Source organism: Rhipicephalus sanguineus, chromosome 11, assembly GCF_013339695.2.
Source record: "Rhipicephalus sanguineus isolate Rsan-2018 chromosome 11, BIME_Rsan_1.4, whole genome shotgun sequence".
In the NCBI taxonomy this organism is placed as follows: Eukaryota; Metazoa; Arthropoda; class Arachnida; order Ixodida; family Ixodidae; genus Rhipicephalus; species Rhipicephalus sanguineus.
In genome coordinates, this window is record NC_051186.1 from 76,139,586 (window position 1) to 76,162,936 (window position 23,351).

Consider the following 23,351-nt stretch of genomic DNA (forward strand, 5'->3'; position numbering starts at 1 on the left):
GTCACGAAATTGGGAAGCTCGCAGGCGCAAAATCGAATGGCGTGCTCAAGGTAGGGTAAACTGGACGTCCTTGGGGAGGCCTTCGTCCTGCTGTGACATAGGTTGATAATTATTATGACGATGAAGTCAGTTAACCAGTATTGAGGTGAAAGCCTTAGGTGCCTTATCAAATGCTAAAATTGATCGTCAGTGCCCCTTGGCATTGGCGTCAACACGAGTGATGCAAAAAATCATCATCACTGGATGACGTCGCGTATGATGTCACAGAGGGTTAAAATGTGTGACGTCACACGATGACACCATCACATAACACCATCGTTTGGTCAAACGTGAGCCGATCAGGGATGCAGTGCAAAACCATGTTAGGTGCGGAAAGCTTTTGGAGGGGAGCGAGGGAAGATCAATACATCAACTGAGTAGAAAAAAAAAAAAATGGCTTTTGCCTTCGAGTCGTCTTAGGCGAATGCAAAAGGAACCCTGTGAGTTTTTTAGTGAAAGTGTTGCACTGTGTTGCCTTCCTTGGATTCTGTGCAGGTGGTCCTGTTAGACCTTGAGGTGCTGGCAGAAATCTCGTCGTCGAGCGCAGCCGGAGGCAGCGGGGCCCTGAAGCGGCCCATAAGCGGCGGTGGCAGTGTGCCTGCCGGCGATACGGTCGCAGTGCCCAACTGCTACTTTGGCAAGTTTATGCTGTCACTGCTGGACTTGTTCCAGTCTGATCTGCAGCTGCTCGAGGACAGGGGCTCCTTCATAATCAGGTGTGTGTGCAGGTGTGATTGAATGCACGTATGTGAGACACCCAGCTCTTCGTGAAGCTGTGCCGTCAGAGTGATACGACACGATATATATTCACCTAAGGGAACTGTCATGTACCGTAGCATGCAGTACATCCTCATTGATTTTACTCCGGGAAATTCAATTTCTGGTTTTATTTTGATACTGGCTGAAGCATTGAGTTAATCCTGACTGAAGGTGTCTATTAGCACGCATGCATTTCCTTGAGTGGAAACTTTCACCGTTTTGATCCTGAAATTCGACTTTGCCAGACACTTATTCGAACTTCTCTGGCGCAAGTAAAATAGTAAATTTTACACTGGCCTTAAGAATTAAAAGTTAAAAGTAAATGTCCATTATGTTCATTTTTAGTTTGGCAATCAGTAAAAATTTTGCTTACAGAGTGCCAGATGTCAACAAGTGTTGAATGTGGATATCAGCTTTGGCTATCAGATTTATTGGCGGCGAGGACATACCGTGGCGCCGCCTGCCGGAATCTCTCTGTGACGTGTAAAACGACATCACGTGATACCGACTGCACGAAGTGTTCGGTGTCTCCAGTGACTCAGGCTGTTCAGCCGCGGCTTTTCTCGCTCTGCAAGCATTGAATGTGTTTGTATTAGCTGCAAAAGAACCTAGAGTGTTTGCCAACAAAGGTTTTTAGCGAGCCAACGTGTGGTCATCGTCTTTTGAAGGAGCGCTTGCGCGCGGCGCCATGGACATCGAACGTGAAGAGGCACTCTGGTAAAAGGGAAGTTATGAAATTCACCTAGTAATCTGTAACTCTAAGCATTCTCGCATCTCGCGTACATTTACGTTTACTTAGGCAAGCGCGACTGCGCGCACCTGTCTCTTGCTTTTGCGTGGAAGGTGCGTGGCCGAGGTAACGTTTCGATCCGCGTGGACTGCTGCGTGCGATTCACGGCAACACCTCGCCCTAGTTTTCAGCACGTAATCAAATAGCCAAGTGCGAACGATGCTTTGACATTGGTTATTAAGTTCATGTGACCTTTCATAAAGCTAGCCATGAGCTCTTTTGCTGCAACAGTACTGTTCTCAACAACCGTGGTTTTTGCGGCTTGCCACTTTCACCAGAATTATTGCCGGACGATGATTTACAACAGATATATTTTAATAAGTGGAACTTCAACCGCGTATATTTTTGTCTCCTTAATCCACGCTTCATTTCCGCTACATGTGCTTCTCTGTGCGGGGTGTATTGACTGGTGTGATGTCATACGAGCACGTTGCAATCTGTGTGCATCGCTTGCTCGACTATTAATTACAAATGCCGTATCTCGTTTTCAGTGACTCTGTCAGTCTCTGGCATCAACTAATTCGTGGACCAACAGCTAGCACGTTACGACTTAACAGAAGGAGAGGCAGTATATGACGCCGACCACATTCGAATATGCAACGCAAAAGAACAGCATCAGGACAGAATCACTCTCGCCGCCCTTGTGCTGCAAACAGCTGGAATAAGCCTTCCAGCTTGGTGTTAATAAACGTCGTAAATTCCTATCTGTACAGTCCCGTAAAGTCCCACTTCGTACTCACCGAACATTTCAGCTCCAACGCAGTATACAAAATCCTCGCGAAAGCGCTTGCTGCACATGCGATAATGAATGGTGGGTTGCTTCCCCATTCTCAGCTTGATCAACTATGCATCTCGCTGCTTGGTTTTGGGGCATGGAAACTCATACCACGCTAGGTCGAATAAGTTCGGCACTTCGGCACTGAGCAATAAACCACACTGAAGCATGAAAACAGAACTTCAACCTCGGGGATGACAAGTAGGAGCAGCGTTGACATGGCTACCGTCGTTTTCGGCGGCAAAGGCGAGTCACGTGATGTCATTTGACGCGTCATAGCGATAGCAGCGCCGGCCTCTCCTGTGGTGGCCCTCGCGGCCAATAGTAAACAGCTGTACAGTGAAAGCTTACTAGTATCGAATTATCCTTTTATGTTGAACCATTTCGAGTGCATCAGTGCTTTAATATCAATGCATAGGAATACTTGCGGCTACATCGAACAGAAATAGCTGGAACACTTCACACGTAGAGTATCGGACAGTTCGAAAGATTACAAGTTGGCTTTTCCTCACAGAAGAGGACTATCCCCACATGCATTTGGGAGAGCGAGCGTTGTGATTAGGAGGGCGCCTTGCGGAGTGAGTACAAACCATGGCTTGCCATCACGTGCTTGCTCCCACAATTCCTCGTCGTCGCATCCGTCAACCCGTCATGCCGTAGGGATGTGCGAGTAGTAAACTTTTTGGTTCGATTCGAATTCGAAGCAAATAGTGATTTGATTCAATAAGTTCGAATTGAATTGTTCGAATAGTATATATCACATACTATAAAGAAAAATGAGCATATTTGTCATGACTTAACGAACCTGCACAGTATTTTTTAAAATTGGAACAGGGCATCTGCGAATGTTTATTTTTTTTGTTCGAAGTGAAGTGGAAGCAACTTTAAATAGTAGCAGAATTTGAATTTCAGTAGGATGCGAGTGATAACTGGTAAAATATGTTACGTTTTGAAATGTACTATACTTAGAGCATATAAGCCCATATAACAAGCCTTTAAACTTCAAAAATGATTAATGGATGTGAGTGTAATATGTTCATTTAACCTTGAAGGTGGGGCTTCGCGACAGTGCGCATTTTTGCTGGATAGGTGTTTCAACGGCAAAGCCCTCCTACGCTGCAGTGAAACCACCTTTACAGGATTCACACTTGCAAAACGGCGCCACGAAGTATGACAGCAACATGAAGGAGCACACGAAACACAAGCACCTTTACAGGGGGGCTACATGTGGTCTAATATACGCCTAGTCGTTCGAATACTTCGTAATTTCGAACAATTTAAATTCGTGTCGGAGCGAATTTGAATACTGTAATATTTGTTCAAATATTCGAAGTTCTCGAATATTCGCGCATGGCCTAGTCGTGCAGGAAGTTCGAGGGTAGGAGGCTGGTGCGTCTTGCTGGAATGAAATGAGGGTGTTCCCCCATGTCCTGCACCCGCCCCCTCACCAAATTTGAGTGGTGTTCTTTGGGTTAAACCAAAAGCAATTTCCGAAACCCTAGTTTACTTCCAATAGAGTGCTTCTTGTTCGCAAAGAAGTTGCAGAGGATCCGTGAGCATATTCTTTGAGATGAGAACACGAAAGTATTTATAAAGTGCTCCGACTATTAGGGCAAAAGCCTTAGGTGCCTCTTCTAACCTGAAAATTGACCGGCGTCCCCCGTTGGCGGCGGCACGAGTGATGCAAAAAATCATCTCCAGATGATGTTAGCATATGATGTCATCATGACGTTGCTGTAACGTCACACGGTGATGTCGTCAGATCACATTCTTGCTTGGTCCAAAAGGAGGGCCGATCACGGATGCAGTGCAAAACCAGGTGATGTGCCTCAGATCCTGGAGGCAGTGCAAAACAATGTTAAGTACAGAAAGCTTTCAGACGGTGGTGGGGCAGGACGAACCCATCGACTGAGGAAAAGAAAGAAGATGGCTTTCACCTTCGAGCCGTCTTAGTTGAATGCATACGGTACCCTGTGAGTTTTTTTCTCTGCGCTTTTCTTTTCCCCTTCGAGTTGAGATGTCTTCTGTGGGGATTCCCCTCTCCTACTTCATGTCTGCATGTGGTTGGTGCGGCACAGTGGAGCGCACGTAGAGTTGTTGGTGCCAGCATCAGTTCCAGTGGGAGAGGCCACGTGCTTTCCGGGCATGGCTTTTGCGGGTGCCAGCTGGGTGCGCGCTTTTGCCAACCTCGCTTCGAAATGCTTTCGCATTAAAATTGGTCAGTGGGCGCGCATTTAAGGGTGGGCACTCCGCTTGAAAACTATTTTTAATATTCTTTTTCTAGTTGGATTATACTCACTGCAGCTTGTGTATAGTATTTGTGCGCATGATTTCCAATATGCAATTATATTTATAGTACATTATGTAGTTTTTAAGGTATCATCCGTTTTATGTGCCTATTTGGGAGCTGTAGTTTGCCTAGACTGAGCAAATAAGCATATCAGAATAACGAGTGAGAACTGTATGCAAGAAAACAATAATGGATCTTCTCAACCGAATTTGATTGAAAGCTTTGCTGTGTTGAACATTCGTGACTCAAATCACAGCTTGACAGACTCACTTGCAGCTGTTCAACGTAACTTTTGTTCAAATGGGTTTAGAACATGCATTCTTGTTTTCTTGCATTCAGTAATCATTCCAGGTCATTCCGACGTAGTTTAGGCAAACCCTTGCTCCCGAATAGTTCATAAAGTGTTCTATATTTAAAAAACTACATGTTTACGAGAAAATTAGTTGCATATTTGAAATCTGCTTACAAATATACATAAACTCAGCAAGTTTCATCTCAATTGATAAAGAACTAAAAAAATATTTGCAAGGCCCATGTCCCCCTACACAGACATCTGCTTGTAAAAGCATTTTCCCAGATGTTCTCTCAACAATTTTTTGCATCGTTTCAGGGAAAGTAAAGAGCATTCTTCTTCTTCTAAAGAAAAAAAAAATGTGTGCATGTCGTGCAATGGCCCAGGCAGCTGTGCGTTCTGCTGAGCGCGGAGGACATCTACCAGTCCCTGTCTGAGATTCTGCTGGGCCGGGAGGACCTGCGCTTTGCGGCGCACATGGTGCAGACCCTCAACACCATTCTGCTCACCTCCACTGAACTGTTCGAGCTGCGCAACCAGCTCAAGGACCTCAACACCAAGGTGGGCGTTCTTGCATGTGCAGCAGTCATGTGCCATGCAGAGGTATAAAAGCTGCACCGCCTGTGCAGTTTTACTTCAAGTTGCCATTTTGATCAGAAAATTGCAGCTTGTCTATGCCAAATGAAGCAAAAGATTGCAGGGGCACAAAATTGACACATGAGTCGTAGAACATCCAGCACAATCACAGGTGGTCCCGTACGCTCTAGAATGTCCTCCACTATGTGCATTGCTGCTTGTAATCTGATTAGAGCAGTCAAGGACACTCGCGAAGGTTTGTTATTTAAGGTGCACCTGTACCAAGCAATAACACGCTGTGCACCTATGCAGAAACTCCAGGGCTTTCTGCGTAGGCGCACTTTATAAGGACGATTGCTTTCATTTGGGTTTAGTCGGGGCCTGGAGTTAGCAACGACAGACCAGGACACTGGACGTGGCTCTATGCAATGATAAGGTGTGAGCACAGCCTGAGGGAGGGAGATGTTATGCAGTGTGTAACTGCAAATGATTACAGTCAAACCCGGATATATCGAACTCTCAAAAAAACGCCTGTCAGTTCGATATAGGGCATAATTCGATATAAGCCTGCTAAAGAATTGGACGTCATAAATTCACACACCATTCATAAAAGACGAAGCTAGCTTAGTTGCGCTTGAAATAGTCTTCCATTTTTTTCTGTTTGAGCAACTTCGCAGCCTGTGACAGCACGCATTTCTCAACATGGTCTAAAGAGTCGGAGCAGGCGAGGCCTCAACCTTCCACATTCGCGCAGAAGCGCCGGACTAGTGCGAGAGCACCAATCACCTCCGAGGATGTGGGCAAAGGATCGTCGTTTCTCATGCCTTTCTTTGAACCGCTGTAGCCAACCTGAGCCACCTTGAAAATCCTCCCTGCCAAGGAGAAAAGCCATGTCCTTTGATTTTTGTTCGATCATGGGGCCGGACACGGGGGGAGGCTGCGCGACCGAACGTCAACGAACCACTTGTACACGGCTGTCTCGACGTCTTCATACACGGCCGTGCGTACGCATCGGCCACCACGGGCACCGGGTCTTTTGTCCGCTTTATCCCTAATCTCCGCCTTATTCTTCAAGATCTTGCTGAGAGTGTTCCTCGGAATTGGCACGCTGCCGTGACGTCCGACTTCTCACCACGTTCGACTCGATTTATAATTTCTGGCTTCACGGTGAAAGGCAAATTCTGCCGCTTCACGCTAGCCATCACGGCACAGGTGCATGGTGCGAAGCACAACAAATTAGAAATGCAGGGAGATAACTCTCACAGCCCGCGCGCTCGCACGACAAGAGTACAAGAGGCCTTGATTGGCTGTCTCAGCAAGCGCTGCGGGTGGTTCAGGATAATTTTTTGCAGGGGGGGGGGCGGCTTGACTGACGCGGTGCGGTCATGGTAGGGAGAGCGGGTCATGCGCCGCCGGGTTAAACCACTTTTGGAGTGAGCGGTGGCGAAAAGCGCCAGTTTCCCTACCGCTACGAGGGAAAGCCAACTTCTGAGGGCACTTTTGCCCGCTTGACATTCGATATATCGGGAGTCGCTGCTATTCTTGTTCGATGTAACTATAATTTTCGCTGTATATTCTCACTGTAACTATACCGTGTTCAGAAGTTGTTTGATATACAGGACAATTCGATGTAAACGGGTTCGATATAGTCGGGTTCGACTGTATTGTTCTTTTCATATATACGTCATTGCACACACCTTTCGATACAATGAAAGACTATTATTTTGTATCAGTGTCTTATGCTTAGGGCTCCGTGTTTTTGGTTTCATCCGAAAAAATCCTATAAACATTCGCCGGTAAAATTTTTGACAATTTGGATTTATCCAATAAACTCCGATTTCAAGGGCCAGTATGACCTGGTTCCGTTCTTTATCGAAAGGTCAAGTTCTAAGAGCTCATTGATACATCTTCTGGTTTGACCGATTTAAAGTTGATTGCGCGTTGCTGTATTAGGCGACATCGCTATATTGTGCTCCGACTCAGCTTTCTACATGCAGAAGCTTCACAAGGACTTGCAGCTCTCCAACCCGGAATTCAAGGCCCTTCACTTCAAAGATCAGTGCCACCTACTCAACAACGCTCTGGAAGATGGAATCAGGACGAGCTCGTTTATGCACTTTCCTGCCCTGTTGAAGTCGTCGCGGGAGCTGCGCCGTAAGTTTGGTCTTGTGTGCTTGGCCATGGGCATATCCATGAAGTCGCTGAAAACGGTATGCCCGTCGAGGTGGTTCTCTTTTTATGAAGCTTTAGAAGATATTTTGGACTACTGGCGTGCCATTTTGTCTTTCTTCAGAAGCGACGAGGCCAAGGGAACGAAGTGTGAGAAGCTCAAGAGTCTTATTCCCTCGCCTGAAGCTGTGCACAACATGCTCGATAAGATGAGGTTTCTGAAGACCAATTCATGTGCCGTGCTCTTAATTAAGGAACTTGAGGCAGAGAGTACCCTGGTACACCAAGTTTATCCCATGCTGGGGGTGCGTTTGCACGCACTCATCAGTCAGTGGCGTGATCCAACCAAGTCTTCGCATCAGATGTCACAAGTCTGTTGGACCTCCTTGACGAGACTGACCGCTTAACGACTGTAGCAGACTTTCATGAATACTACGCTGCTGTCGCCGAAATGTGGAGACAGACATCTGAGAAGAACCTGTGCGATCAACTCCAGTACACCAAACAATTGTTTTGGTGCTGTGTTCAAATTGTGAATGCAAATGTGAAGCATGAGCTGCCCTGCACGTTCCAAACCTATGCGCCTATTTTTGAATTCGTGCTTCTTGAAACTGACGACATGAGCCAGCTCCTGAGTGATTTTGCGAACTATCAGTGCTATAAAATATGTAACATTGTTGAACCCCTGTCGTTTTGGAGACTTCACAATGTCCAGTGGCCAGTGGTTTCTCGCTGCGCACTGCATATTCTGGCACTTGCTGTTTCTAGCACTAACGTTGAAAGGGCATTTTCAAAGCTGAGAGTCGTCAATTGAAAGGAGCGCGCTTCGATCACTGCCAGCAACCTCACAAACTATGCTTGCGTGTTTTACAATAAGCTTTAAGCTAAGGTTGTTATACACAGAAATACAGGTGTTTTGTGTTCAAGCATTTTGCTTGTGCATATATATTTCTGTGCATTCAAACCTTCTAGAAAAAATAGAATGTGCCTCGTGTGTTCTGTTTTAATATTCACATATGAATTGATCTAAAATTTTGGGGTTCTGAGTATAATGCAAAGCTCCGAATTTCGGAGAATTGGGGATTTACGAGAAATAAACTCCGATAAATGCCATATTTCTGCCAAAAATATTAACTCCGATAAACACCCACTGATTTTCAAGAAATATAAACACCAAAAACACAGGAGCCCTACTTATGTTCGATAGTGTGCTGGTCTTATCATCAACTACTCATAGCTGGTTCATCCCGCTGATAATGTAAGCAGACTGTCACTCTTGACTAGTACTGTCGAAGTGCCAAAACGCCCTTAATAAAGGCATTGGGGTCTGAAAAGGCATTTGCGGCAATAAGTGGCGCAATTTTTTTTGTTTTGTTTTTTTTGTGGTAATGGAGAGAATATGTTCATAGCTTTGGTGGTTCCCGTGTGTTGCTGAAGCTCTTATGCTAACAAAAAGGCTGCGTTTCTGACGTTTGAGTGCAGGAGAGCTGCTCGCTGTTCTGCTGCCTGTACCGGTCCTGGTGCCACAATCCAGTGGCCACAATATCCCTGTGCCTGCTCACCCAGAACTACGAGCACACCTGCTCCCTGCTGCACCTCTTGTATCCTTAGCACAATTGAAACAACTGTGCTTCAAGTCAGGTTTAACATTCGATAGTTTGACTACAATATGATACACAAAGCCCACGCATGCTTTAATGTTAGGCACCAGCACTCGTCTGTTTACTACTCGTGTGGCGTTGTGCCGATCAAATGCACGAATCTCACGAGACCTGTCTCCCATGTTGCACTGAAATAACGGTGCTGTGATGTAATGTTAGACCTAGCCAATCACAAGGATCAGACCTGATTATAATGTATGCAGAGTGATGTTATACTTTGCAAACCGAATAACAAAAACATTTTGAGTGGTAGTGTGCTTAAAGAGCAATCACACTGAGGCCTTATTTACATAGATGCTCTTCACGTCGCTGTCACTGCGCTGCCGTCTTCATGTCTGTATGAGGCAGCATTTTCTTTTGCTAGTATATCCTATGTAACGGCACTCCAATGACGTTAACCAATGGTCTTGGAGTCACTGGCCTCCAATTTTTGAACAAAAAGCAGTGATAAAACTCTGTGTCATAATGGACGCCGATGCTGCGAGGGAGCATTTGGCAGCTGTTCAAATTGGGCCTCAGCCAGGCGTTCTAATGTACTGTGACAAAGTACGCCAAAAGTGTGCATGCTCAGAAATGGGAGGCCTTGTGATTACCTGTCCTTACTCTTAGTCTAGGGTGACCATGATCCTAGTCCAATCCCCCAAGGTCAGCTAGGCCAGAAATAAAAACAGGCTTATCCCAAATGTAAGCCGAACAAAAAAGAGCCATTTTATCAGCAATAACTAGTCTAAGAAATTTCGTTGTGGCAAAATTTTCATGTCTTGGGCCTTCATTAGCATGGTGTTTCGATGTATACTCGTCGTTTGATTAGTTCTGTCACACTTCTTTACAAACATGTGGCAGAGGTAGTCTATGTCTGTGCAGAAACGTGCTATCCCGATAATGAAATAGTGCTGCACGTTATGGCATCGTTTCATATTCTTTTATCTAAAGTGGTAAGCAGAGTTCCTTTCAACTTTATTGACCCATACTCCTATGACGTGGTCCCGTTTCGCAGGATTTGATACAGTGATTTAAGAAATATGGCGATTCGAAAATCTTGTTTGGAATTTTTGTACATTTTACATTTTGCAATTTCCTACCATGTAATAAATAATAAAAAGTGAATCGTGGGTTGGTTCAATTCAAATAACTGCGTGTCACTGTGCAATCAATGTTAGCGTCTACATTCCTTCCTTAGCCGCAACTTGTATCACAGCAGTGACATGGAGGTGACGGTCGAGTTCCTCACCGAAATCGACAAGCTTGTACAGCTGATTGAGTCACCAATCTTCACATGTGAGTTATCGTCTTTTGTATTCAGATTACGCTTCACCTGATAAGCACTGATGCTAGGTTGATCGTCTTTTGTGTTGATGTGTAGATTATGCTTCACCTGATAAGCACTGATGCCAGGTTGATCGTCTTTTGTATCGATGTGTAGATTATGCCTCACCTGATAAGCCCTGATGCTAGGTTGATCGTCTTTTGTATTGATGTGTAGATTACGCTTCACCTGATAAGCACTGATGCTAGGTTGATCGTCTTTTGTATCGATGTGTAGATTATGCTTCACCTGATAAGCACTGATGCTAGGTTGATCGTCTTTTGTATTGATGTGTAGATTATGCTTCACCTGATAAGCACTGATGCTAGGTTGATCGTCTTTTGTGTTGATGTGTAGATTATGCTTCACCTGATAAGCCCTGATGCTAGGTTGATCGTCTTTTGTGTTGATGTGTAGATTATGCTTCACCTGATAAGCCCTGATGCTAGGTTGATCGTCTTTTGTATTGATGTGTAGATTATGCTTCACCTGATAAGCACTGATGCTAGGTTGATCGTCTTTTGTGTTGATGTGTAGATTATGCTTCACCTGATAAGCCCTGATGCTAGGTTGATCGTCTTTTGTATCGATGTGTAGATTATGCTTCACCTGATAAGCCCTGATGCTAGGTTGATCGTCTTTTGTATTGTTGTGTAGATTACGCTTCACCTGATAAGCCCTGATGCTAGGTTGATCGTCTTTTGTATCGATGTGTAGATTATGCTTCACCTGATAAGCCCTGATGCTAGGTTGATCGTCTTTTGTATTGATGTGTAGATTATACTTCACCTGATAAGCACTGATGCTAGATTGAGATAGCTAAGAAGTCTCGATTATCTGTACGAAAGGAACAGATACACCAGGGGAAAAAAGAGAGAGGCTGGGGAGAACCAATCCACTTGTTAAAAATTTTTGTTAATTTAAAGTTTAAGTGTACTTCAGTGTAATGCTGGGCGAAGAGACATGTGATGAGCAGTTTAATGGATTTCCTTGTATAGCCCAGTTCGTGTAATTTTCTAAACTGCCAAACATTTGTGTTTTGTTTGGCTTCGTGATAATGCGAATGTGACTGTTCATCTTCTGTACCATGTTTTGGAGTGTGCAAGATACTTCATCTCTGAAAACAAGTGATGCTTCAGAGCAACGAAGATTTGTAGGAGGGCATGAAGTCGCCCAAGATCGCGTAAAGGAGTGAACATTTGACTTGCTGGGGGCACACTATAAATATTTAAATACAAGCGTGAAAGATTGGCTCATCCCATGATTGGGTCTGCTAAGTTTGACAAGACTGCTGCAGTGGCATTACCTCTTTCACTGAATTTGCCTATTCTTTTCTGGCTGCTGAATGTGAAGTCACAGTATCGATTCCTGGCAACTGTTAACCACATACTCACTTGCCCGGGCAGGATTTGTACTTGGCAATATTGTTGGAATTCGACAGGCCGAGTGGAACTTGGACTTTAGAGTTAAAGGAACAGCGATTTCGACATTACCAAGTATGATTTACTTTTGGCAATAGTGCTGGTTGCATACACATTGGTGCAACAAATAGGCTTGGGCTTGGGAGCATTAACCACTTTTACAGCATAAGTTGTTATGAGCTCACAGCAGCCAGTTTTGGTTACATAGTTGTCTGCTGCCAGCCACTGCATATCCATCGCATCTGTTGGGCACAATGAGGAAAGAAAACCAAGGTTCAAGCAGGAATCGAACCCAGGGACACTGCTTAGCAGTTGAGTATTCTACCACAGAACTATCCCGGTTCTTGCAACTCCTTCGCAGGAAGACCCTATGCAGGTGTCATGTCGGACGAGGAATCACGTTTACAGTTGTAATATTGTGTGGCAGAAGAGTAAAATTACACTAGGCGTCACATGATGTGAATTTCTTAACGAGAAGGTGGTCTAAAGCTTTCAACCCATTACAATGGCTCAGCCATAGTTTATCATCATCAGCCGCAGCATCAATGAAGTGTGCAGCCACATAGGTGCAAGTAATGCCTTACAGGTGCATAGTGGGTACCTCGCTACTTCGCAAAATGATGCAATGGTGGGTATTTGTCATCGTCATCAGCCGCAGCATCAATGAAATGTGATAGTGGTTACCTCGCTCCTTGAAGTAGCGAGGTACCCATTATGCGCCTGTCAGGCAATACTTGCACCTATGTAGCTGCACACTTCATTGATGCTGTGGCTGATGATGATGATGACAAATACCCACTATTGCATCATTTTGCAAGATAATCTCGCTACTTCGCAAAATGATGCAATAGTGTGTGCTTCCCTGCTTTGCAAATGATGGCATATTGGGTACTTGCTTACTGCACAAAATGGTAGTGATTATGGCGTAGTGGGTACCTTGCAACTGTACTTGCAGTAGTCACCCTAGGAGAGTTTACTTTGGGCTCTATGAAGGCCACTCCTCTATCTGATGCTGTGACTGTGCTTTGCATTCTGTGCATACATGTCATTTTGCGATAGCAATTATATGGACACTCCGGACGGGTTTTTGCGGTTGCCGGCACGTTTCCGGTATAAAGCCATATCGGGTAGCATACCCTCTGCGCATTGGTATGTTCTACTACCACGCAGGTAAAAGCGGCGCCGAGCGAATGGGGGGAGGACGGATGTGGCTTGAAGCAGAGACCAAACTAGCCAGCCCATCTCTGTCGCTCGGAGGGCGCATGCGATAAAATCCCCCCGCGTTCGAGGCCTGCCGTCGAATGCTGCTCAAGCAGAGAGGAAATGCCCTGCCCGTCTTGGCAAGGAGCATGAAGGAACATGGGGAGATGGGGAGAGGGGGGGAGTGTCATGTCGCTCGAGTAGCAACTGTGAGCTTTGATTGTGAGAGCGCGGTTGCGATCGCTGGCACGCACGCTACCTCGGCAGGCATCAGCAGACGACTCATATACCCTTCTACGTGCTGTGCTTTCAATGCGGAGAGACTGTGCGAAATCCCCTTCTCTTCCCTGGAGCGGCTGTATTCTCTTACACCAGTGCTTTGTAGAGTTACGCGAGACTGGATCTTAAAGGGTTAGCTGCCAGTCTTACTTCGTATAACATTGCAATTTGTTGCTATCGCATTCATTGCTTTGCCCTTGTGGTGAAACTGATCTTTTTTTGCATCTTTTTTCTTTTCTGTTCGTATTCGCTGCAAACATTGCATGACTCCTGCAAGAATTACTGATGCAGAAAGTAAGTTTTGCAGCCTCAGTTAGTTGGGTAGACTGACCGTCTCGCACCAACCTGTTTGTGTGTAGACTTGCGCCTGCAGCTGCTGGACAGCCCGCAGCAGTCGTACCTGGTCAAGTCTCTGTACGGTCCTGCTCATGCTACTGCCCCAGAGCGAGGCTTTCCACACGCTGCGCACAAGGCTCGCCTGCCTGCCGCATCCGTCCCTGCAGCAGATGGATACTGGCACCACTATTCGAAGGTGAGTGGCGTTTAATGAGTTGTACAGTGGTGCTCAATATGAACTGCAATACGGTGGCCATGATTGAAGGGGTCCCAAGCCTATACTTTAACACCGGCAAAAGTGAAATTAGTCTTGAAATACTAATAGTGTTATACCATGCAGTGTTGGTGCTGCTTTGGTCACAGGGCAGCATGTTGGAACTCATATGGGTGCTGACTGTACATCTGTGTACCGTCGGGCATCTTGATGCCTTCGAATTGCGGTTAATTGAGGGAAGCACTTCTCGTATCTGCACCTTCTCTAATCTGTAGTTGATTAGTAGAGTACAAGGGCATGCATATTTCACTTATTATCTTGTTTTAAAAAATTTTGTGCCTGTCGCTGAGCTGACCTTGATGTTGCGTTTTATTGTTTTAGTGATTTAAGGTAACACTTTGCACTATCACATGCCACATTTTTAAGAAAAATGAAAAGTTCATTTCGTTTATGGTGGATTTAGCTGCTGCCCAGATGGCATTACTGTAAATTGGGTTCTTTATCACCTGGAAACTGCGAAAAGCAGCATGGTTGTTTTGTGCTTATCCCATCAACATTTTCATTGAAGAAGCACTCCTTTCCAAACAGCTGCTTTCTGGTGCTCATGGCAGACCATGAAACTCACGTATAAACATATGTGAGTTCTGTGACGTAATACTCCGAGAATTCTTACTTTTTTATTATTGCCATGTTTTTCGCAACGTTGTTGGTTTCCTGAAAGATTTCTTTTGTGCAAGCGAGTGTGTTGAGATGATTGGCACGTCTTTTGCACAGTGCTGACAGCATCATCAAATCGCTGTTAAACTGCAGTAAAACCTCGGTGATACGAATCTTGCGGGGTCACCAAAAATATTCGTATCATCCGAAATTCGTATCACCAGAAAATATGGAAAATTAGTGTGCGACAAAAGAAAGCTAGCGTACCTTTTCATTTATTGTTTCTCAGGGCCGCAGTAACGTCGTGAACAGCTCTGAATGATTGCCAGTAAAGTTTTCAGGCGTCACCAATCATACTTTACTCCTAAACATACGGCGCGTGCACGCACGTGTAATGAATGAACCAGATGTGTTGCGACGCGTGACAACTAATCCCTTCCAAATCGTAGTACGCTTTTTCGCATGACACCAGAGTACCGCGGCGAAAGTGACTTAAGGAGTGCTTTGCACGCCATAGATGAAGGCCAGAAAATTTTAGAACTGCTGTCCTTTGTTGTCGTTATTTTCTGATCGCGGTGGTGTTGGGATTGTTTTTCGGTAGACTTACGGCCGTGCCCCGCACAGTCGGGAGGCTTACTTAGTATTCTCCTGTAATCCCCGTAATCGGAGAGTTGGCAGGTGTGCGCGTCCCCAACAGTCGTACATGTTGATGTTGCGAGGCTTAGCTCCTTCAGCAAGACCGTCCCCTTCCTCTTTCAGTGCTCGTTCACCTTTCATAGGATGTCTGATTGCGAGGACATGGCGTGCATCGAACCTGGCAGGCACATGTAAACACAGTACAACGGCGCTGCCTCGAGCACAGCAGCAGCACGCGCCAATGGGGCAGAAAAAAAAAAAAGAAGAGAAGATCGTGACGCTATCGCCATATGTAATCTAAACGCGAAGGTATGGGAAGGCGCATTAAGGCCTCTCGAGATTCACGCGCCCTATCTTGGAGGATACACCGCTTGCATTGCGCATGCCGATGCTCGAGTAGCCGCGCCCGCGCATGGCCATGTCTTCCGTTGCAGTAACTTGCTTGAACCTGCGCGGTGGCGTACATTTGTATCAAACGTTGTGGGGTGAAAATCGATTCGCAACAACCTTACCCCATTACTCTGCAGGCTAATGGGCCTTGGCCGGGACCACAGAAAAATTCATATCACCCCGAAATTCGTACGAGCCGTGATCGTATCACCGAGGTTCTACTTATTTCTGTAGATAGCGATACCGTCGAAAAGCCTGTCCCAGTCGTTTTCTTTTCACTGTGTCTTGTGTTTCCCCCTGGTTTTTATCCTTTTTGACAACATACTACCAACTAGCCCAGTCCAACGCCTTGGTATTAGTGATACCGTATTTTTTTCGCATGTAACCCACATAAAACATACTGTAAATTGTCATCTCAAGTCAAGTTGTGGGTTATACACAAATTTCACTGTGCAAGTTGGCTTTGTGGCATTGCTGTTTGGTAAAGCAAAAAGGAGGCTTTACAGCACTGCGCAGAGATTTTGTTTGTTTCTTTGTTTGTTTATTGCGATAGCATCTATATGGACACTTTAGGCACATTTTTGCCGTCTCCGTGAGGTTCCGCATAAAGTCCAAATCGATAGCATTGTCCCACACATCCTATATGTGAGTGAAAGCATACGAGGGCAACCGACAATCGCGTCTTGAGCAGAGTAACGCGCTTCCCGTCTCTCGTTGCGTGAATGGTTGGGCAGGGGAGGGGGTCGCTCTGGCAGGAACTGCACACCTTGACAGGGATGACCAGATGGCTCGTACCTTTGTATATGGTGTCTTCTCAGCAATCAGTAAATGCTGAAGTGATGAACAGCATGAAATGTCACTTGGCTTGCTGCGTGGCCAGTGTTTCGTTAGTTACGCCAGATTGGAGGCTAAGGGCTATATGAAGTAGAGCTGCTGGCCTTACTATAACGTAACGTAACATAACTTATATAACATTTCAGTTGCAGGGGCGGGCTATACATGAGAAAATATGGCATTTGAGGCGAGTGGGTTTCTGCTGTATATTTTGTTTGCCTGCTTATTGACGTGCTTCACTTTTTTTTTAATGCGTTGCCTGTGTGCAGAACTGCAGAGAACAACAACGCAGAGAGGTGCAAGTCTGAGATCAACTTCCAGGAGCTCCTGGAGCACTTCCAGAAGGTGCAGGAGTCTCACAAGAAGGCTAAGCCAGCGGCCAGGCTTAGTGAGTGTCTCATGGTTAAAGAGCGTTAGTTTGTCCACGAGCATCTCGGCGTATACTGATTATTGAGGTTGTGCTCTCGCCCTCAAGGAATGGACACTGCACTGTGAATGAATAAAATAACATTAATTGCACCTTTTATTCAGTGAGCCAGCTTGCCGAATCACATAACGAATGTGGCAGGCCAATCAGGGTTTTCCCAACGGTGGGCAGTGGTAGAAATGCCGCTCATCGTCCCGCTTCACCACCTACAGCTTCGAATGAACCCTTTGTAGTATGAACCTGAGGAATCAGTATATAGCAACTGTGTGTGGGCAATGCTGGGGAATTGTGCGTTCTGCCACCTGGTTATGTAAAAAAAAAGTCTGAATAGGGTGGCTCCGTGGCTTCAGTGATTGCCAACTCCAGTTCCAGCACTGGAACACAAGCGCCCCTGCTTCCATTTTCTCTGTGCATCATAGATGCCAGAAATGCACAACCAGAAATTAAATGTGGATGTGCGTGGAAAACAGAAAACTTGAAATTCTTAAACTTAATATTGATCCGCCCCCTACTTCCAAGATGTCCAGCCCTAAAATATTTCTGAGGAGATCCCTGAGGCCAGTGTACAGTAGACTCTCATTTAACTGAACATGAAGGGACCGAGGGAAAAATGTGTTCCATTAACAGGAGTTCCGTTGACTGAGAAGGGAGCACGGGCTGCAGAATTCAAGACACGAAACCAATCCTACCACAGGCAGTGGTGTTCCATTTAAGCAGCAATTCCTGTTTAAGAGATTGCCGTTTACTGTAGAGTCTACTGTACTGCTTGAGGATTGGTTTCATCTCCATATTGGAACCAGCGTTTTCTGAGTTAATACATTTGCGACCGTAGCGGAGCTTGAAAGGCAGCGTTGCCGCAATACAGGGTGTGATGAGGTGAAGCATATTGAAAATATAGGGACCACTTCCAATCGGACGTTGACTGGCTCTTGCCCAAGTTCGACCGTAACGGAGCTTGAAGGCAGCTTTGCGCAATACGTGGGTGTGATGAGGTGAAGCTATTGAAATCTGAAGGGGTCACTTTCAACCGGACGTTTACTGAGAGTCGAATAGTGAAATTTCAGTGCGAATCGAATCGAATAGCAAACACTATTCGAAAAATATTCGAAATTTCGAATATTTGCACACCCCTAGTGAGAAGTTTGACGCTGCAAAGCCCCCTCGTCCTGGTCACGTGCATGAAATCAGTCAGCTAGCCGGAGTAGCGGTGCCACAGTGGCACAGAACTCCATAAGGGAAAACGGGAAATTTGGAAAACTTGAAATTCTTAAATTTAATAGTATCTCCCCCCACCCTCTTAATTAAGCTGTGATTGCAGTGAACAGTATACGCTACTTTACTGCTGGTGTAAATTCTTGCCAAATGAGACCTTTTTTTTTTTTTTTTGACAAGAACAATTGAAAAAATGGCACATAAAATTGTGCTTAGACTGAATGTCATAAATGTTTGTACCAATATCTAATAACCTGGTATTCTGTAAGTGCTCTTGCATATCCTGTAATACTGGGCACCTAAGAATCTCTAATGGCGGTGTTGAAATGCCAAGAACTGCTTGAAAATACTCGTTGAGACTGCTGTCGCCATTATAATGAAACAGAATAAAATGAAGTATAATTAAAGTTCCTCTTCAAATCCCCTTAGAGATGCGTGTGTTCGAAGTAAGGTTGAGCTGCCAGTACATATGATGAACTAAATTCATCTCTGAAACAGAAATACTCACGCATCTGCACTGACCATATAGCTTTCTGCAATGTTTGGCAGCCTTTAGACATGGCAATTCAAACTCCTGTATCCCAACTACTGCAGTGTAGCTAGCTGCACATACCGGGGCTGCTGTTTTCCTCCATGCGAACTGCAATCGCAGTTCTCCCCTTCTCTCCCAAATTATCAGCAGTCTACAGAAAGACGCAACTCTTTAGGTGCATAACAAAAGCCTTATATTGACTCCCACAATGAGTAAAGTCTGCATTAGTTCTGCACAGTACTTGTAGTCTTCATTTCTAGATGCGATGTAATTGCAGCTGTGTGTACCGTATTTTCTCGCATATAACCTGCACCCCTGCCGATAACTCTACAAAAAAAAAAATACATGTATATACCCCTGTATATACAACATACCCCCACTTTTTAAGAACATTTTTCCGTTTCTTGGTGCGGGTTATATGCGAGAACATACTACGGTACTTGTCAATTCATCCTGGATAAATGGTGTACTCAGTTTACAAATTTGCCGTTTTTTTTTTTCTTTGTGCTCTGCAGGCCAAGTGCTACGAGTGAGTGGCTGTTGTGGATTCTGGGCACCAGGCATGACAGGAATTTGACTTAGGTGTCACAATTCTCATCAATGCATAGAGTTCCGCATTGCCGAGGGTCACACGTCGCTCCCGCGTCACACTAGAGGATGCCTTCAACGATTGCCTTCTTTTTGTGTCACCCTTAACGCTATTGCGATGCAATTGTGACCCCACATTCCTTGAAGCCACTTTATAAAAGTGGTTCCATATTAAAAAAAAGAGAATTGACGAGCGTCATGTAGAAGCACTCAGCAAAAAGAAAATTCTCAAGTGCAACTTCTAGTTGGTACTTCTGTTCCTTTTAGTTGATTTAAGATTTTTGTATTGTCACCTTCTTACTGGGATCAAGCTGTAGCAAGCGACATGGAGCCAGCGTCACAAGTCACTTGTGTGACATTGTGGTTTGTTTGTAGTGACAGATGCGAGCTTCCTGCATGCAAAAGAGCTTTGCTTGAAGGCTGAAAAAAAAATTTTTTTCCATGCATCGAATCTCTGCGGTGAATACTGATACAGAAAAAAAAAGCGATCAGTGATAAAGTTGAGTGTGACGGTAGGAAAATTTCTTTGGTTTGTTTTTGACGAAAATGCATCATTATATTCTCAAAAGTATAAATACAAGCTGTCATTTTGGTGTGATGCATCACTCTGAAGTTTTTGTAGAGACATCTTCAACTCTTAACCACACTGTGATGTGCTATGAAGTGTATAAATCTTCTGAGCTAGTGCCGAACTGGGTAAAATAAAATGGCTGCTCTTAGAACGAACGGTTGAACTTAGGTGACTGTATGGAGAGGATTTCGCAGTTGTATCCTTAATTTTTTTGCAACTGCCAATGGAAATTGAAAAGCTCTAAAAAAGGTATTTTAACTTGACTGCAGAAATAGCTGTCATAGCTTTTTACGAGAAGCCTACAATATTAGCACTTAAATGAGTCACATATGACTAAAAATGCCAATGATGGTGTACTCTAGGGTAGGGCTTTGGAACTGCAAAGAATTTCGGCAAAGGTGTAAATTGTTGTGGTCAATCGCTGTGCTTTGAGTACTGATATCACTTGCTTGCTTTCAGAATTCTGATTTATTGCAGAGTTGCAAGCATGATGTTTTAACCCCTCAACCACCCAGAGGTCGAAACTCAGTTGTGATATTGCAGTTGCACACAAGCCTTCAACAAACACGCAGCCGCAAGAATTTCTCCAAGCGGTGCCATAATAGCTGAAGTTACAGGCGTTTGATGACCCAAAAGAGGCCCTCGCTTTTTTCGCTCTTTCCACCGACACGCTCAGTTTGTCGGCTCGTCTCTCCTCCTGGCAGAGTGCTTCCTCTCACTGTGTGAGGAGGAAGAGCGGCGAGCGCACGTACCTTCGAGCAGGCAAACAGTTTCTTTTTGTGGATGACTTGACCAGCCATGAATGGTGACATCCTGGCCAGTGCTGAGGATACCGAAAGGGCCGGAGAGTAAAAGCGATTGTTTCTTGGAGTTTGTAGTGTGCCCGCTGCTACGTAGCGCTGCCGCGTTTGGCATTGTTCTTTGTGAGGGTATTCTGAACTCGATGCGCGCATTTACTCGAGGTGTTAAAGAATTATCTGAGGGATGTTTCGCAGTGACCTGCGCAGAGATTGTTGGCGGGTCATTTGCATTCGAACATGTAGTAAACGCTAAATCTTCCACTAAATGACATCCACCTGTTGTGGATACAGCAGCTGCCTTATTGTAGGCCGGGCATTACGGAGCGTTGAGATGCCTGTGTACAGTGTGAGTTATGGTGACGTAAATAAAGGCTACACTATTTATTTTGTATGAATGTTTCACTTGCCATTTCATGCCTTTTAGGTGAACAATTAGCATGCTTTGGTGCTTAAGTGCTGTATAATTTCAACTGTACAATTTTCGAGATACAATACCTTTAAAGGGGCCCTGCAACACCTTTTTTAGTTATATTGGAATAGTCTCATTATTGACGTATGACTCTTCACGAGTCATATGCCGCAAAAATTTTTCTAATCCGTCAAGTACCAAATTATAGAGATCACGTTCCGCAGCTTTCTCCCTCAACTCAACGCAGTGAGCGCGCGGAAAGCTGCGCGCGGCGTGAAGGGAGGGAGGGCGGATGTGCGAGGAGGCGACGTCAGCGCCGGCGGCATTTTTTTTTCATTTTTTTTCTCTCTGGCGTCTCGGCGCAACCACGTGGTCTGTGGCGCCACTTCCGGTCGGCTCGCGCGGTCGTCGTCGAGCGGCGGAGCCCATGGCACCGTGTATCGCGCGTGCTTGAAAACTGCGAGTCGGTTTGGTAATGTTGGGTGTGCACCTCGAACTGCCGTAGTGTTTTCATCGCTCTGCCAACCATGGACGCAAACTTGCGTGCGCGTTTGGAACGAATGACAGCTGAGATGAGTTTCGACCCACACTCCGATACACCGCCTCGTCGCACTGCTCGCGCTTGAATCGTATTCAACACGGCAAAGCTGCGTGCACCCTTCTCCCAGTGGGGGTACTTCGATGCTGTTTGCTCTTCGAATGCGGGCGCACAGCGAGTGCGGGCTGACAACAAAGAAGTAAAGACTAGAAGAAATGATCGTGGGGCATCGGGCCGGCGCGGACTCATCCCCCGGCTGTCTGCAGCTACCGTGAAAATGCGAGTCTGCTTGGTTGCTGTGTCGCGGTTTCTCGGGAAACTGAGACTACGGGGAGGATACGCCGAGGTACGGCTCGATGACATACTGAACAGACAGCGAACGGGACTCTCGCCATACAGCGAACACAGGTATCCTAAGCTAGCCGGCACCAACATTGTTATCGGAGAAATGCTGCACCGCTGCCTCGGTCGGTCGTGAGAACGTGCCGACGATGCAGTTTCCAGCTGACGAGGCAACACTCGAACGGCTGCCACTCTCAACGGCAACCGGCGATGGTCAAAAGCACAGAAATATTCACGATTTCGGCACTGCACATGGTGAAGAAAACGCAACCACGCAACTACGAGCAGACGAGCTGTCGGTGAGACCGGAAGTGCTAATATTAATGTTTGTTCGGTGTTTTAACGGCATAACACAATATAAACATACATATTATCTACTTATCGAACTCAAAATTAACAGGGAAGGTAATAATGAGGGTGTTATCATGATTATAACATCAGGCAATGGTGGAACTGCCGACAATCGCGTCATATATTGCGGACTAATACATCATTTGTCGAGAGAAGAGGGAGCAATTTTCAGCTGACTTTGAGAATTTATTGTAAATTCCAGGCCGCTCGCTTCACTATAATATTTGGCTCGCGTGTTCTCGGGAGCCTCGACTACCGATTGGCAGCGCTTTTTGACCCTGCTTAAAAAGTGTTGCAGGGGCCCCTTTAAGCAATGCAAAGAATGTCGTTCTCCCCCACACTGCTCCTACTTATTAGTAAGGTAGTGGGACTAGTAGAAAAATGTGCTGCTTTAGAACATAAGGCTTGCAGAGTCGTATCAACTAGCCTCCCCTACATTTAAATAATCTACGACATATATGTCTATGGACATGTATACCTGTGAGATATACTGGGTAGGGTACGGATTTGGGCTGGTTGGTGCATGACTTCAAGTAGAAAACAGCGCTACGAGACGGCCCATTCTTTCTGCCCATTCTTTGTCTCGTCTCGTAGCGCTGTTTTCTACTTGAAGATATACTGGGTGTCACAGCTATCTTTAGCCAAGGGTTAAAAATACAATATTAGAGGCAGGCAAGTGAAATCAATGGCAAATTGCTGACAGCCACCTTGCGCACTATAGACATTTTCTTTGTTTTGTAATGTGTTAATTAGGGTTATTTAACTAAATTGCTAAATATTCACTAGGCAAGAAATGCGACTTGCAAAGTTCGAGAGCGTCTTGAGAAACCCCATTGCATTATTTGCGATAAAGAAAGTCTCACGTATACCATTTTTCCCAAGCTGCAAAGAAAGCCCGCCCGCGAAATACAAAAAGAACCATGTGACAAGCGCATTCGTGCGCAGCGAACGTGCTGC

The 23,351-nt window shown here is 45.4% G+C and overlaps 1 protein-coding gene across 2 annotated transcripts in view; it reads left to right on the forward strand.

Annotated features, from left to right (window-relative positions):
* Positions 1–21,156, forward strand: part of LOC119374291 (protein VAC14 homolog) — a 53,879-nt gene extending 32,723 nt beyond the window's left edge. Inside the window, exons 11-17 of one of the 2 annotated variants that reach the window (XM_037644368.2) lie at positions 535–755; positions 5,332–5,506; positions 9,173–9,291; positions 10,550–10,629; positions 13,917–14,089; positions 16,894–17,012; positions 19,311–21,156. In XM_037644368.2, the coding sequence (XP_037500296.2) occupies positions 535–755; positions 5,332–5,506; positions 9,173–9,291; positions 10,550–10,629; positions 13,917–14,089; positions 16,894–16,932 (807 nt within the window). In that variant the 3' untranslated portion in view covers positions 16,933–17,012; positions 19,311–21,156. Of the gene's footprint in view, positions 1–534; positions 756–5,331; positions 5,507–9,172; positions 9,292–10,549; positions 10,630–13,916; positions 14,090–16,893; positions 17,027–19,310 lie in introns of both variants that reach the window. The other variant, XM_049410974.1, reaches the window with a different exon arrangement.
* The last annotated feature ends 2,195 nt before the right edge of the window (positions 21,157–23,351 follow it).